The sequence below is a fragment of the Artibeus jamaicensis genome, unplaced genomic scaffold, assembly GCF_021234435.1.
Source record: "Artibeus jamaicensis isolate MK-2021 breed Jamaican fruit bat unplaced genomic scaffold, CSHL_Jam_final scaffold_660, whole genome shotgun sequence".
In the NCBI taxonomy this organism is placed as follows: Eukaryota; Metazoa; Chordata; class Mammalia; order Chiroptera; family Phyllostomidae; genus Artibeus; species Artibeus jamaicensis.
The window spans coordinates 10,975,918-10,993,176 of record NW_026522052.1 but is presented as its reverse complement, the minus strand read 5'-3'; the positions used below and the strand labels follow the sequence as shown (position 1 = coordinate 10,993,176).

Here is a 17,259-nt window from a genome sequence, read left to right as displayed (position 1 = left end):
CTATGCCTCCCTCTAATTACCAGGTGTCAGGCCCAGGGCCTGGCCACTTATTTAGAGAACCAACTCCTGCTCCTGGCACACATGTCTATGAGACTGGGGTTGCAGGCACTATCTGCTCAAGACCAGCTGCTTAAAGCTGTCGTCTCCTCGCTTCACTAAACCGGGACACCTCCTGCTGCCTGTGCACCCCCAAACTGAGCAGCATCATGTCGCTTGCACACACGGCTGCAGAGTACATGCTGTCAGATGCCCTGCTGCCCAACCGCAGAGGCCCCCACCTCAAAGGACTGCGCCTAGAACTACCCCTGGATCGCATGGTCAAGTTTGTAGCTGTGGGCTTCCCCCTGTTGCTGATGTCCCTGGCGTTTGCCCAGGAGTTCTCCTCTGGTAAGTGGCTCCCAAGACCCAGTGTATAAGAGACTCTACCTTGTTTCTCTCTTTACATCATGGGTTCTGAAACGAGGCCGTTCCCACATCATCTAGGTGCTATGACTACCTGGGCATTACCCAAAAGGCTGACCATGCATGAGTTTAGAGTATCAGCAAAGGCACCAAAATTTTTTGAAAGTCATTTCCAAAATTTTGAAAAAAAAAGATTTAGTTTAAATTGCAGTAAAATACATGTATTTTATGTCATTGCAATAATTAAACTTTTTATTTTATATGGATGAAGGAGATTGGGGCCCCGTAATCTTTTGAGGACCCAGGACTTCAAAAGGTCTTGGTCTTCCATGCTTTGGATAAGTCTCTTACGTTCTTGGGGCCTTCTTCCTGCTCCCTACCTCCCAGATTGCTGACTTAAGAATGTACGTTAAGTGCCCAACAGAGCTTAGCACATCGAGGGTGAGTAAGCCCTTTCCTTCCTCTCCATAGACTAACATTAACACACACGTGTATGTAGTGTCCTAGGGAAAGATTAACTCAGTAAATCTGCCCCCTCTCTTAAAGAGAACTGGAATTTCTGGCTTTCTTTCCCAGCTGTGTGAGTAGCTTACTACATTTCCCAAAGAAGTGTGCCAACCTCCCACTGCCTCTCCCTTGACCCACAGAGGAGTGAGCTGGTTCCCATTTCTGCCTCTTTCTAGACAATGATGGGAAAACCAAAAACGAGAGAGTCTCCCTCCAAGCCCACTTTCCTTGTAGCACTGTTTGTCCACCTTTTCTCTTTAGGATCAAGAATCCAGGCAATTAATCCTCTAAATTTTAGAACCCAGGGTGTCAGCTCTCTCACCATGAAACTGAAAGCCTTCTGATGCCAAACCATAAGACTGCAGGGAGCCTCTTCCCCTTTCCCCCCCCCACACACCCCTACCTCCCACCCTGTGACTCCCTGCTGCCTGCCTGTTTGGGAGTCCAGGGGGAGCTCAGAGAGAGAAAAAACTGGCAGGCACTAAAGGGAAGTCAGTACATGGGCAGGCCTGAGTCACAGAGAAGAGCGCTATCCTGTCATGCCCGTCCAACGGTGACACGGGCTTGCCAGACCCAGAAACTTGGGCATGGGAAGAAGAAAGTGCCTACCAGGTACACAAATTGGCAGAGCTGTGGAGGCGGCTCCTAGAAAGCTTTTAGCTGAATGTCCTCTGGACTCCAAGGGCTCCCTCAAAGGTGTATTCCTATTCCAGGGTCTCCCATCAGCTGCTTCTCTCCCAGTAACTTCAGTGTTCGGCAGGCAGCCTATGTGGACAGTTCCTGTTGGGACTCACTGGTTCACCACGAACAGGGTGAGCCTGGGCAGTACAAGCCGAAATCCCTCTGGCCTCATAAGGTAAAGTGGGCTCGGAATCAATCAGGCCAGCTTCATGGCTGAGTGGGGTGGGCCTGGACTGCATCATTATACACATTTTCTCTTCCTCTTCACCAACCCTCCCCTTTCACATGTTAGCCATTGATGTTCATGTTTCAGGCATTCTTCGAATGCCTGGTCATCTTTGGTTTCTCACTGGTACCTGCTTGGAAGTTTTGTGCTGATGGATGAAGCTTGCTGGCCAGCAGCCTTCAGTTTAAGGAGAGCCCTGGGCCATTGCATTGGGAAAACTTCAAATGTCAGCATCTGTAATTCATTCTCTCGGGCTGGTCAGTTTTCCCAAGGAGAATGACTCAATCCCTAATTTGTGTGGAGAGGGCAGGGTGGAGTGGATGTCAGGCTGAGCTGCCAACCCTGTGGGAACTCAGATGTGGTATCAGCATTCAGTATTCATTTAACTCCCACCAGGTTCTCAGTGTGGTCCCCCCACCCTCGATGGACCCAACTGCAGAATCTCCCTGGTTTAATGTATCTGAGGAGTAGACAGTGGCCTTCTGCCAGGGGAGGGACAGGGCAGTCACTGAGTATGTCCTGTTGCAGAAAGACTCTGCAGGGCTGCATTTTCAATATTCCTTGCTCAGCCCCACTTTCAGAGGCACCTGGTGTCTCTAACTCCTAAGTCTTTCTGGTCTGTGGTGCAAAAGAGCTTGCTCACTTGCTCCTGCCTCAACTCCCCATCCACCCGCAGGCTGCTGTCCGTGCTCACGCAACTGCTTTTCAGTTTTCAGCGTTTTGTTGCTCTTGTGTCTTCTCCTGCTTTCTTTGTCCTCGCAGGATTATGTCTCTTAATTCTCTTTATTGTTGTTCGGGAGCAGAAGTCATTTACGTGTCCAGTTCGCAATATTTAGTCAGAAGTCACTCATAACATTTTGTTGTTATGACAAGTTTACAAGGTCTCAAAACACAGCAGTTCTCGGACCCAGACAAAACCAGAAAATTAATGCAAAGAGGCCACGAAGTCTCTGTCACTGGAAGTGTTTGAGCAGGATCTGGAAGGTGACAGGTTCAGGACAGTACAGAGGGAGTTTGTGTCAGAAAAGAGTTAAATCTCTAGGGGTGAAGAGTTTGTTTTCAAGAAATGTCATTTTTTAAACAGGCATCAAAAGGTTCTAATTTTCTCTCAGTCTAACGTACCTTTTCCAACACATTTCTCTTGTTTAGTTCTAAAACTCACACACACACACACACACCCCATGCCCCTCTATCTAGATGCAACCAAATATTCATCCTCCCACTTATTCTTCAAACTCTCCCCCAAAATCAAAGCGCCCTGGTGCAGAGAAGCTGTAGCTAAGCAGTCATAAGGGAATAAACTCCAAAACCAGACTGCTGAGTCCCAATTCCCATTCGCTTACCTTCTACATGTGAAACTTGTACAAGTTACTTAATATTTTCACATTTCAGTTTCTTTGTGAAACAGAGATACTAACAGTACCTACCTGATAGCACCCCTGTGAAAATGAAGTGAAACTATGCATGTTATGCACCTAACACAAATGTAGCTTTAAAAGCCTTTATAGGTAGTTTTTACTGTGGGCAGAATAGTGGTCCAACCTGGTAGGTATGATAAGTATGATGAAGAAACAAGGAAAAGTCCCTTATCTCTGGTAGCTCATGAGAGGGGGAAGAAAAGGAAATGGGATTTGACCTCTTCTCTGGAGAGTCTAAATGCAAGTCAGCAATGTTGGGGGCTTTCACTGGACCTAGCTAATGGACTCTAAGTGTTTGGTGATAAGAATCTGAAACAGAGAAAGAAAAGTGGAAGACTGAGAATAAAGACACCCTCCCCTGGGATGCAGTGACCATGTTGGCCTTGACTTCTGGTTAGCTGTCCCGGCTCACATGCATGGGGAACAGGGAGCCCTCTTGCTCTCTCTACACACCCACCCCCCTGCTCCATCCCCCATCTCTCTCTCACCTCCTTCCTTTCTTCCTCTCTCCCTTCCATATTCCCTTTCTTTCTGCCTCTTGCCTCTCTCCTTCCTGGAGAACCTACACAGACCCCAGATCAGAAAAGTGGAGTTGGGGAGTGTGGAGATCTACTGTTCCTTCTCTCCTGGGCCTCACTGTATTCAGCCAAGTCAATAAAGAGAGTCTAAGGACCTGGGCCTGTGGCAGCTCTTTCCCCTTCTGAGGCAGAAGCCCCACAGTCAGAGCTCTCTCCACAAGGCCCCAACACCCTGGGCCTCCCTCCTCAGCTCACTCTCACCCCACAGGCCCTCCCCTACTCCCTGCTGGCCCTGGCCATGGTCATGTACCTGCCAGTTCTGCTGTGGCAGTATGCCGCTGTGCCGGCCCTCAGCTCAGACCTGCTGTTCATCATCAGTGAACTGGACAAATCCTACAACCGCTCCATCCGCCTGGTGCAGCACATGCTGAAGATCCAGCACAAGAGCTCGGACCCCGATGATTTCTGGGATGATCTGGAACAGTGAGTTGTCTCTTCCACTCAGAGAGTGGAAGAAAAGTTCTTTCTTTCTGAAGAACTCCATCAAACATCAATGTGATTTCCTTCCAGAGTAAGGTTTAAATTAAACTATCCTTTACCGGGGGTGTCCAACCTGTGGCCCACGGGCTGCACACAGCCCAGGATGGCTGTAAATGTAGCCCAACACAAAATTGTAAATTTATTTAAAACATTATGAGGGTTTTTTTGCGTGTGTGATTATGTGTCACAATGTATTTAATGTGTGGCCAAGACAACTCTTCTTCCAGTGTGGCCAGGACACCAAAAGGTCAGACACCCCTGCATACCCACCTTCTCCTAGGTGCAGACTGACACACCCTCTCATTCACTTGCTATCACTGGCGTACAGGGAGAAGGGAAAGGGCTCTGCCTCTAGTTTACAGGTGACACAGAGTCTCCAAGGGATTAAATGCTCTGAACTACTTCTTTCATATGCCACTCCCCTGCTCAGAAACCTCCAATTGCTCCTCTCATGCATATAGAATATCCATGATCTTCCAAGTGTTTTTCCAAGGCCCTCCACACACACTGTCACCGACCACTTTCTCAAACTTCTAACTACCAAGAGACAGAAATTTTCCACTCTACCTAGGGAGTCTCCTTTTCTCCTGACAGGTCCGTCAGCCACCGTTTATGAGTACCAGGCACTCACTGGTCTGGGTGCTTTAGAAACACACGTCTGAGCGTGCAGTGGGGGGCAGAGGTGGGGAGGAGACAAAACTACAGCTACCCATGTGGGGCTTATACTCTACTGAGAGAAAACAGACATGAATGGTCATAACACATGCGTAAATTATGTGGTAGACAGTACGTGGTTTGAAGAAAAAAAGTCAAGCAGGGTAAGGGTGGGGTGACCAGGAGAGCTGGATGGCTGTGGAGTGGTGCGGTTTTACACAGAAGGGCCAGGGTGGGCCCCACCAAGAGGGCAGTCGAGCTAAGATCTGAAACCACATTCTGTCTCATGTTTGTGCACATACCCCTTCTGAACTCTATCTTTTGAAGGCCAGCTCTGCAACGATGTTTTCTCTCAAGGTTTCTGAACACTCAGCCCACACTGTCATCCTCCCTCTCCTCATTTACAGCTACCACGGGTTGCACTCATCATTTTAACAAACCGAGCGCTATTTTTACTTTATGTTTACATATCCTATCTGTCCTTTCCCCACAGCCAGACTGTAAATGTCTTCAGAACAGAGACTGGCTTATATGTACCTGAACACCACAGCTCTCAACAAGTACTTGTTAGCACATTTATTTTTATAAAATAACTGGATTGGCCTAAATGTCATACAGAGTATACAGACCATAAACCAGAATATGCTTATTTAAACTCCCCGTCCAGTGCTAATTTAATAAGCCTTACGGCTTCCTAAGAGGTTCTTCTTCTGCTTAGAGGTTTATTCTGCCTTGCTGGGCAGAAATAAACCAGTGTGACAACTGATTGTTCATTGATCATTCACTGGGTTTACTGCATTGCACTCACTGCTTGGAGAATGAAGATATACTTCCTTGCCTCCTTTTGGGGAGGGGGTGGTTATGCTCAGAGAAGGCGGATTTTCAGGAGTTGAGAATGCCACGTTGGACAGGCAGATTCTGTGACTTTCTCACATGGCTCCATTAGGATATGGTTCTAAATGGTCCCTCCTAACCTTGCCTCATTTCTTCCCCACCCAGGGCTCGGAAAGAACGATACTTTGAATTCCCCTTGCTTGAGCGGTACCTGGCATGTAAGCAGCGCTCACATTCACTAGTGGCTACCTACCTCCTGAGGAACTCCCTCTTGCTCCTCTTCACCTCGGCCACTTACCTGTACCTTGGCCACTTCCACCTGGATGTCTTCTTCTTAAAGGAATTCAGTTGTTCTGTGAAGACAGGGCTGCTAAGCAATGAGACCCACATCCCTGATCTCATCACATGCAGGCTGACCTCCCTGTCTGTTTTCCAGATTGTTAGCCTCTCCACTATAGCAGTATACACCCTGCTGGTTCCAGTGATCATCTACAACCTCACACGGCTATGTCAGTGGGACAAGCGACTCCTATCCATCTATGAGATGCTCCCAGCGTTTGACCTCCTCAGCAGAAAGATGCTGGGGTGCCCCATCAATGACCTCAATGTGATCCTTCTTTTCCTCCGAGCCAACATCTCTGAGCTCATCTCTTTTAGCTGGCTGAACGTTTTATGTGTGTTGAAGGACACAACCACCCAGAAGCACAACATTGACACTGTGATCGATTTCATGACTTTACTAGCTGGCTTAGAACCTGCAAAACCTAAACACCTCACTCACCGGGTATCTGACGAAAACCCATAGTTAAGAAAACATGGGGTGGGAAATTTTATGGGTAAAAGTCTTTCTCCTTCCTCCCAAGCCTCACTCACTAACACTAAAAAAAATCCACTTTATAACTGCTAAGCTCGGATTCAGCTGAATGATATATCCTGTACCATGTTATCCTAAAGCTGAGAAGACACAATCAACAAGTGGAAAACAAATTTGAAAGTTAAAGCTGAGGAGTCAAAGAACTAAAAAATTAGGTCTAGAGCATAATATGATAGAAAAAAACCCTACGACTAAAATTAAAGTTAGACATTTTACAAGGAAGGAAGGTTCTAAAGGCTATTTATGGAGGCACGTTCTTCTTTCTATAGTTAATACTCCATGGCCCTTCTAGGATACATACTCAGCTTACCCCAAAGAGCAAGCGGGTTAATGTGGTAAGAGAATAAAGATATGAAAACCTTAAAAACCCTTTGGTGTGGCCTCAGATCCTAGGAATATGCCCACCTTGCTTTGTGGAAGACACCAACCTTGCCCAGGCCCTCTGTAGCCTGCAAAGTGGTCAGGAGAAAATGATGGCAGGAACCTGTGATATGCTCTTGGGATGCACTTAATCAAGGGCTGGGATTACAAGCTGTGGACCCCTTCACAATTCTTAGTGGGCCCACATGTGCTTTTAATAGCCCAGGGGAGGCTACACATCCACTTGCAGCCAATCACTGAAGAGCAACCACTTAAGTAAAGTGCTGGTGATCCCCTTCTCTCTCTCCTCTGACTTATCGCCCATCTTATGCAGTAACTCCCATCCCTGTGTCTGTATTTAATGAAAAGTTGATTCAGCTCCAAAAGCCACGCTCGCCCACAATACCAACTGTTTCTCAACTGGTATTTCTTTTTCTAGATGCATATTATACCCTTCTTTGCACAGGTATGTAGAAAAATGATGTCGTTCCTGACAAATCTGGGTAAGTTTACCTAAAACAAGCAACAGGGCTCATAAGTAAACATTCCTTAATGGCTTCTTATTGTCTTTGGTAAAGGTCTGCCTCTTCAGATTGCTACACAAGACCCTTTGCTATCCAAATACTTCCTGCCACTTTGGTCCTCTTGGGCCTCTCCCAAGAGGTCCTCTTTCACTCTAATCAACTACTTGCAGTTCCTATGCTTCTTGTGATGCTAAGCCTTTGGATGCACTGTTCCCAATGCCCAAAATGCCCTCCTGTTCTTCTCTCCTTCAGGGGAAGTGTAGGCACATTTCATTCAAGAAGCCTTCCCTAGCTCCTCCCCCTTCCCTAAGTAGGTGCTGCCCTATCATCCAATACCTACCTTTGAGATAAAACACTACACTCTGTTAATATGGCCCCCCATTTCCCTCTTAAACAGGTCTCCTAAACGTTCTTCCACAATAAACACTATTCTTCTGAATGAGTAAGTGACTCAATGAGTTGTTCAGGAATATTACATTGGGGCACACAAATCCAGCCTCTAAACAATCCTATGTGGAAAAAGCTTTGTGCACAAAGATGCACTTTGCAGCAATTGATGACCAAAAAGTCAAACTACTTGAAGATACTCATGTAAAGTGACTATGCCATAACTGAACTATTAAACAGCCATTTAAAATTATAAAGAAGTCATAATAACATTGCAAAATGACATATTGGTAAGTCAACAAAAAGAAAACATTGTGTTTAGTACATAAAGAGGCATGAAAATATTCAATGATATACCCTGTATAAAGATGCATGAAGACACACATACCAACATGTTTCAAATGGTTCATTCCATGTGGCAGCATAAGGAATTTTTAAACTCCTTGTACTATATTTTCAAAAATTTGCATGAACTGTTTTACCTATTGTAATGAGGTGTTTCTAATGAAGAACAAACAATAAATATTTTAATGAAAATTCCACTGAAATCCATTGGCCAGAACAACTTGCAGACTAAGGCAAATGATAGCACTTTTCCTCCCACCAGGTGTGAAGAGGAATAATGAAAACAAAGTCAGAGGACAAAACCTGCAATGACAAAATACAGCTAGGCAGCCAGTAAACCTAGCAGTTAGGGAATAGGGGTTTACAAAAGAAAAGAAAAATACCCCCGAACCTCTTCTGATCAACCAGAACTATCTGTTTTCAGGGTCCAAGGTAAAGTGCCAATCCATAGTATCAAACGAATGAGTGTGGATAGTTTGCAGGCTGACAAAATTCCTGGCAGTTTCAAAACATGAACTTGTGTGGCTGCCTTGAGTGTGTTTGCTGAGGCACACTGACACCAGGAGGGGCTGCTCTGCTAAAACCCAGGCAGGCCCTACAAAGGGCCGCTTACAACATGGACTGGCATAAAGGGACTTCTGTTAAATCTATTTTTGTCAAGACCGCTGTCGCCATTTTTACAATTTTCAGAAGTGAAATTCCTGGGTCATCGATTCTCAACCTCTCTTTTGAATTCTGACTATGTTACTTATTCAGTATTAGATTTTACCCCAGTAATAAATTTTATTAACTATGTATATATTTTCCTTAATTCCCATATGCCACTGTAGAAGTCTGTATTTTTAACCTGCAACAGTAATTCTATTTCATATAAATAGTGCCTTACAGCTTAGAACTCTCGCTCCCATCCATCATTACTCTACAGTATAGTCAGTTTTCAGAGGAAAACCCTGTTGGCCCAGGGACTCACTCAACTAGCCGGAGGCACTGCTGTGAGAAAGAACGGAAGCCTCTGTCTTCTGAATGGGCGCATTCACCAACACTGCATCCTAAAGAGTTTCCCTCTTCATTTGATTTTTAGATAGACCCGGATTACACATAAATAAACGTGAAGGTACAGAAACTTACTTTTGGCGCCATCAGACAAACTATGACTGAGTGCCTATTTGTGCTTGCGTATTATTAAAGCTGTTAATTCTTCCACCTTTCCTGCTACGTTCTAACCTGCGGGACCAGACACTTTGCTATTCAGCCCTGTAGTCCGGACCTGTACTAAAATCACAGCACTACGGCAACATTTACGCGAGCTGCCGTAAGGTAAGGAAGTCAGGAAGACGGCAGGCGCACAGCTCGTGTTCGAGCGCAGCATAGAGCGCAGCGAGGACTCTGAGTACCGAGTGTATAAAGCTGGTGTCTGCCGCAGTGGCCTGCAGGAGCGCGTCACAGTCCAGCGAAGGTTTTTGTCCGCTCCTCCGCCCAGCAATCACACTACTAATTTAAGCAGGGGCACGTGAGTTAGTGTCACAAGGGTGCCTGCCCCCGGACGCACAGGAAGTGATTCTCAGCACCCGGATGTTTCGCTAGTCGGCGCCGGGAGGTAACTTCCCGGCAGAGGCTAAAGTAGCAGAAGGTCGGGGTTTCACTGCGTGAATTCTGTTCCAGCCACTCTTCTTGGCAGCGTTCTCGGAGAGGTCGGTTCTTCGGGGCCCGTTTCCGCCAGCACGGACCCGACGGGGCCGACGTCCCGCCGCCTCTCGGCCGGGCGCTGATGCCCGCTGCGCCCGAGAGGCCCCGCAGTGGGCCCGAGTCATGAGCTTGCTGGGCTGCCTCACCCCGTCGCCGCGGGCCGCGCCGCAGTCCGCCAAGGCCAGGATGAAAAAGCCCCCAAAGCGGAGCCAGAACGAGAAGTACCGGCTCAAGTACCTGCGGCTGCGCAAAGCCGCCAAAGCCACGGTGTTTGTGAGTCTCGGTCTTTCCCTGTCTCCATACTCCGAATTCGCGAAATCTTTCCCCAAACCGTCCCCCTTCCCAGAGTGGCAATGGTAGTGTCCTGTTAGTTTTCGCAGTTATACATCGCTTCTCGGTAGCCTTGTACCCTTGGACAGATGACGTATTTCTATAATTTTTTTTCTTACCTGTGAGACTTAATATTTACTTTGCTGAGTTGTGAAGATTAAATGAGGAGAGTAAAGTGTTTGGTGTCTAAAAGTTTTAGCCATTTTCGTTATAACTGCAAAACTCTTGGAAACGCGTTTGATTCTCAAGAGAACCTGAGAATGGGACACTATTTTAAAAATAACACCGAATCCCAGAAAGATGATTTGCTTAAAGTGTCAGCCCTGACACCAATTTAGACTCTTCGATTCTAGTTTCTTTATTACTTCCACTCACCCAGTGCCCTTCCCTAAACAGACATATACAGGAAGCTTTCAATAATTTACTGCCTTCTAACTCCTTTTGAATATCCCCAGTATTTCTGCCATTTTTTCTCTTGCAGAGTCACTGGGTGTGTTGAATGAATGAACTGGTTGGCCAGCCCCACACTCCATGTTAACATGTTCTGACTCACCCGAGCTTGCCTCAGTGCGGGGCAATAGAGAGTGGAGTCCCCAAAGGTCCTCCCACGTCTGAATCACCACCTCACCTCGTCTTTCTACCCCACACTTGAACATCTCTCCGCTTTTTGGGGAAGCATAAGGGAAAGTTCGGGAACGGGCACATTCATTCCAGAAACATTTATTTAGCACTTGCTGTGTGCACTGAAGAGAAACACAAAAAGTATGATTAAGAGGATTTGATACCTTTTATTTCCTACATGTCAAAGGTACTTGAAGCTTGGAGCCTGTACTGTTAGAAGGACTTTGGTTCCATTCAGTATTAGGTGAAGGTTTTGTGAAGAAAAGGGCTATTGTTTTCGACTCACAGGCAGAGTTTGAGTTCCCACCTATGGACCACCCGGAGTGCAGCATTTCCCTAGGACTGCTGCTTGGGAGACAGACTGAATCATCAGTAAAGAAAGACAGTGCTTGAATAAGTAGATGAGGAAGTCTAAGAATTTTACATATTACGGTTGATTTTGTTCCATCCAGTTTTTCTCTAGGGTTCATATTGCGTGGGATGCTTCCGGTTAGGCTGGTTTTGAGAGCTCCCCCAAGAGTCAAGGTACTTGGGCATGGCTGGTCCTCATATTCACAAGGATTGAATTTAAGCATCCATGGATTTAAGCCGGATGCCCTTTTCCTTGCCGAAGGTGACCCTAATTAGGATGACTGCACATCTTGGTTTGCCTAGAACAGCCCTAACCCACCATATTGTTCTGCAATCATCACTAATAGTACTCCTTTTTTACTCAGAGGTAGCCCAGTTTTCATAAATTCTGTAATTACCCTGTGCACAGTCAAACTGGACTCCACTGTTACCTGTAGGTTCTTTTGTAGTTTGCACGGTAGACTAGTTCTTCTTCTTATCTAGCAACAAAGGACTTCTTTGGTTTGAAATATGACTCATCTTCCCAGCATAATATTTTGCTCTTTTATTCATTTTATGTGATTATATTGATTCCATTTTTTTCCTTAAAGGAAAATGCTGCTATTTGTGATGAAATTGCTCGTCTTGAGGAAAAATTTCTTAAAGCAAAAGAAGAAAGACGGTGAGCTGAGTTCATTTTGTTTTGTGTTTAGAGGCACAGTTTGGGTGACCGATATGCTGTTACTGCTCTGGGGATTGCTCTCCAGTGGGTTTTTGTGCACTGCACAGCCTGCTGACCGCTGGTCAAGCACAGAGAAACAGCCTGTGGTGTCGGCTCCCATTTATCGTAGCTGCGTTAGATCAGTGATGAGACAGCTCTCTATTCATCTCTCTGATGAAGCCCTCTTGCCACAACTAATAAGTAATCTAATAATATAACTCCCCAGTTATAAAATAAACTCTCATCCTGCAAATTTGTGTTCAGTATGTCCTAGTCTGTGCAAAGCCGAAGGGTATGTGTGCATATGCAGTTCATGGTGCACGTCTTTTAGAAGTCTGACACCTTCCAGCCTCAAGTTACAGCCATTCTCCAGGTGCAAAGAGACATACTGCAATTCTTTATCCTTCATCTCTGGAGTATTACCCTGTGGACCTTCATTATTCTCAGGGTCCAATAAGAACGTTATTATAAGTGTAATAATCTTGTACATAGTTTTGACTTTTCCCAGTACTTAAGTAAACATTGACTTGAGATAAAATGGAAGCTCACACCTCTGCTTCCTTTCCTTCCCAACCTCAGGTACTTGCTAAAGAAGCTCCTCCAGCTTCAGGCTCTAACTGAAGGGGAAGTACAGCCCACAGCTCCTCCCCACAGCTCCAGTTTGCCCCTGGCTTATGGTGTGGCCAGCTCTGTGGGGACTCTGCAGGGAGCTGGGCCTATTTCTGGGCCTAGCACTGGGCCCGAGGAGCCGTTTGGGAAGAAATCCAAGAAGGAGAAAAAAGAAAAAGGCAAAGAGAACAACAAACTGGAAGGTACCTGGAGGGGATATCAGTTGTGCTGGTGGCTCAGTGCCTGTTGACAAAGACCTAATACTAACTGGTGGACACTCGTGGCCATGCTTAAACTCTCAGCTGGTCCTTAAGCAGCCCTAATAGCCCTTGGAAAACAAGTGTGTCAGAGCCATTTTGAGTGGAGGAATGCCAGTTAGACCTGGTTAAATGTGCAGGGAGCAGACTCAGGCTTCCACCTTCCCTATCCCCAGCTCTCTAGGCTGCCTTCAGTTCACTCTTTGCTAGAGGCAGGAAAATGAGCTAGGTGGCCTTGGGAGCATATTGCTGGCTTGGGAAATTTCTGGTGTGTGAAGTAAGAGGCCTTAAAAAGTGTAAGACTTTTGGGTCCTAAGCAGTAATATTCAAATTGGTTATTGCTGGGTCGGTGGCTTAGAAGGATACTCAGGGCTTTGGGGGAAAGTCCTGTGTGCCCATTCAGTGTGTGTAGAGCCAGGGTTGGCTTATTGCTCTTAGCATTTACATGTAAAATTTCCCCTTCCCCTTAGCATTGGGAGGGGCCTAAAGTGGGTGACCCCAGATTTGCGTTTCAGTTCTGAAGAAAACATCCAAGAAAAAGAAAATGGAGGGAGGTGCTCGCAAGCTGGTTCAGCCCATTGCCCTGGATCCCTCAGGACGGCCTGTGTTCCCCATCGGACTGGGGGGTCTAACAGTATATAGCCTGGGGGAGGTGAGTGAGACCAGTGATACAGAGAGAGGAGCTTCAGAAAGGTGGGGATGGGGTTGAGCCTTCCCTCCCCGTTCCCAGTAGTAGCAGCACTCGCTGTTCCAGACCAACACCAGGAAATCTCCAGGCCCTAGGAACCAGGTCAGTTCGGTCTGCCATACAGCCTGCACACTTTCTGTGACTTGCGTCACTCTTTGTAGCCCAAGTGGCTTCAAAGGCTACCTGTAGCACATGGGGCTTCTGGATTCTCCGGTGACTTCATCTGCAGGTTGGGGGAATCTTTTTTGTAGATCATCACCGACCGACCTGGCTTCCATGACGAGAGTGCCATCTACCCAGTGGGTTACTGCAGTACTCGAATCTATGCCAGCATGAAACGCCCAGACCAGAAGTGTCTGTATACCTGTCAGATCAAGGATGGTGGTGTGCAACCTCAGGTATTTTTCTTCACAAAAATCTTACTGAACTTGATGGAAAACTGGTCAAAGCATTAAGTTGGCTAGAAAGCACTTACTACAAAAACTTTCTTGGCAAAAATTTCTCACTATAATTTTGATTAAATCATTTATAAATAGTATTATGCAAGTCAAAAAATGCAGAAAATGAATTGAAAAGGGGATTTGCAGTCAGAATGGCCCATGAGATATTTTAAGGTTAACCCGAGATTACATGGAGAATGATCTCATTGGTGTGTAAGATACCATTTGCTTTTGTATTTAGAGACATAAGTAAGTGGATCGAAAGGGGTCTGGAGGGGCATGGAACCGGTTCAGTGTTGACCTCTGGAGAGCAGTCAGGCCAGGAATATAGAATTGAAAGAGTCAGAGGACTTTGTTTTCTTGGATTTATTTGAATTTTTAATGGCACTGTAGGAAACTGTACCTACCTGCTAGTGTGGTATACATCAGCTTCACGTTCCAGAGTAAAGAACAGTTACAGGACAGTATGAGTTCCTGTCTCCTACTTCTTCCTGGAAGGTTGCTCTCATGGCTCCTTTGTCTTCCTCAGTTTGAAATTGTTCCTGAAGACGACCCCCAGAACGCCATCGTCAGTTCTTCTGCAGAGGCCTGTCATGCAGAACTGCTCACGGCCGTAAGTGCTACTGCGTAAGTTGGCCAACAGCTTGAAGACAGACAGAAAGACCACTTTGGGTACAGTTACAGTGAGACCTTTTCTCCTGCTGCAGTGAGCGGAGATCTCTTACTGTATAGAAGGCTTTCTTTCATCGCCCGGCTGTTGGGCTGTTGTAGTAACTGAAGTCTCCAAGAGGATCCAAGCCAAGAAGGCTTGCTGTGGATGTTCATGCCCATGTTCCAGCCCAAAACCCATTCTCATCTCCCTCTGAGCTTTCAAAATAAAATTCTCTCTCTCCCATCCAGGGGAAAACCAGTGTCTAACGTGCTTCCATCTGGAGCTGACTTTTTTGGGTTTTCTCATCCAACCATCCACAACCTGATCCAGAGTTGCCCGGGAGCTCGAAAATGTGTCAAGTAAGTGTGGTCAGGTCCGCTCCCTTGAGAGATGCTATACAATTGCAGGCCAGGGACAACAACTGTTCTTTTCATTCCTATGCTTACTGGTCTGCTCCTGTGCGCATAGCATGCTTGTTTCTTGACCACTGTGCCTGCGTATTGCCTCAGTCCTCTGCACAGGCGAGCAGAAGCCAGTTCCCCACTATACCATAATTATCGTTTTCTGTGTGCCCCATGACAGCAAAAGGAAGTCCTGCAGAATAATGTGCCACTAAAGAAGCCTATCTGTCTTTTTAAAGGTTTTGTTGTTGTTGCTAATGTGTTTTTAGGTATATGTTGGAGAGCTTTCTAGAAAAAAATGGGTTGTGGCTAGCAGCTCTTGATAACAGTTCCCTTTGGTCCTGCAGTTACCAGTGGGTGAAATTTGATGTGTGTAAACCTGGAGATGGGCAGCCATCCCAAGGCCTGCTAGAGAGTGAGGCAGCTATAAGCTTTGAAGCCTTTCAGAGACAGACCTTTGATGAAGATCACACTGATCCCATGCTACAAGGTATCATTTAATGTTATCTTCTGGTTTGAAAATTGACCATATTTAGGCTGCCCTCCCCTCTTCATCCATTAAGCTGAGTACCCCAGATGTCAGGGCAGAGGTACAAGCTTTTGCTGCTCTGATCCTGGAGAGTCCCGAGCCAAGAGAACCTGCTGCCCTGCGTGGCTCTCCAGCAGTCCTCACAGAAGTCACAGGGCACGGCTGGGATCTTAACAGTAAGGCAGGGCCCACTGAGAAACTAAGGTTTCACATTTTCTCCTGAAGTTAAGACCTAAGTGGAACTCCAGGGGCAAATTTGCTGTGCAGGACTAAGATTCCCGGTGAGGAAAAGGGGATCAGGTCACGTTCTCAGTCCCGCCTGTATCTCACAGATTCCCTACTGTAAATGGATAGGGTAGCTGGGGTATCATCACGATGATCATATCAGCAGAGCACTGAACTGGGAATGAGAATTAAAATTCCCACTCTCTGCCTGATACACTACATAACTCTAGGCAAGTCACTTAATCTACTTCAAACACAGTGAAAGTAAGTATCTTCATTGCAAAAGAATTGTCCTATCTCATGAAACAAGGGTGAAATTGGGCTGGCAGATGCAAGGGTGTTAAGGATTTGAAAGAACATACGTGTATCTGATCAGTCTCCTGAGATTCCCAGGCAACACTGGAACTTAAGGAATTTTTCCCCAGGATCCTTGGACCTCCCGGAGCTTCAGCCTGCAGCCTTTGTGTCTTCTTACCAACCCATGTTCCTGACACACGAGCCCCTGGTAGAAAACCACCTGGAGCACTTGAAGTCTCCAGCGCAGTGCAGCCCAACACAGTCTCTAGACTGAACGAGAAGGGCTCAGACACCACCGCATTTTCATCATGACGATTTTTTAACTTAATCTAAAACTTAGAATATATGGAAGGAGGCAGCAGTTCAGAAGAAATTATTAACACGTTTTGTTGTGGAGCTTCCCATGGTGACAGTTTTCCCTGAGAAAAACTTCACCTGCTTTATTTTTAGTAATAAATTTCTCTTAACAATTCTACTTATTTTCATTTTGTCATCAGGTATAATCTGTTTTGCTTAGTGCTGACTCAGGAAGGAGTCAGTACAGTTCTCACACCTTTCACCTTTGATTCTGATCCTACTTAGAAGACTGGTAAGCCCCAGCCTCTGTATCCCAAGCAGCTGATTTATTTCTATGTCAGTATCATCGAAATCAAATCCTGCTCATGCCCAAGCTGGAGGCACACTTTGTCCATTTACATTTCACCAATCCTCCAAGGGGAGCAAAAGTTCTCTAAACACTTTCTACATCTTCTTTGTGGCTTCTTATCAGAGATGTGCTGTTAACTAAGTACATTGAAACTGCATGATGACAAATTTAGATAGGACTGGGCATCAGCTCCCAGGCTCCCTCACGGCTCACCCTGTCATTTCATTAACCACGTGACAACTGCGTTCAGTACAACTGAATTATCTGGACCCTGTGTGTGGCATTAAGGTGGAGGCTTACCACATCGCCTAATCCTGACCACTCCGCAGCCGCTGGCTAGACGGGCAGTGAGGGCATCGCAGGGAGTGCCCACCCCAGTACCAGGCCTGGCTGCAATGGGACGTGACAGAAGGCCCCAGGAAAAGAATGGGGAAGGGGAGGTGAGATCTGGACTGTCACTGTGTGCTACAGCTTATAACTGCCAGCTGGGGACAATGCGAATGGGATTGCTGTTTCAGAGGCATGAATCTGGCCGGCCTGGGGAGGGACTCAGGCAG

General features: G+C 46.3%; 2 protein-coding genes across 2 annotated transcripts; both read left to right on the top strand.

The window, feature by feature from the left end:
- The first annotated feature begins 206 nt into the window (after nt 1–206).
- Nucleotides 207–6,585, top strand: PANX3 (pannexin 3). The gene is made up of 4 exons (XM_037134259.2): nt 207–387; nt 1,623–1,765; nt 4,021–4,235; nt 5,946–6,585. The coding sequence occupies exons 1-4, from the start codon at nt 207–209 to the stop codon at nt 6,583–6,585; spliced, it is 1,179 nt and encodes a 392-aa protein (XP_036990154.2).
- Nucleotides 6,586–9,830: 3,245 nt separating this feature from the next.
- Nucleotides 9,831–16,535, top strand: TBRG1 (transforming growth factor beta regulator 1). The gene is made up of 9 exons (XM_037134215.2): nt 9,831–10,229; nt 11,849–11,919; nt 12,538–12,770; nt 13,340–13,476; nt 13,764–13,910; nt 14,482–14,579; nt 14,853–14,963; nt 15,353–15,495; nt 16,185–16,535. The coding sequence occupies exons 1-9, from the start codon at nt 10,080–10,082 to the stop codon at nt 16,328–16,330; spliced, it is 1,236 nt and encodes a 411-aa protein (XP_036990110.2). The 5' UTR covers nt 9,831–10,079; the 3' UTR covers nt 16,331–16,535.
- Nucleotides 16,536–17,259: the final 724 nt, after the last annotated feature.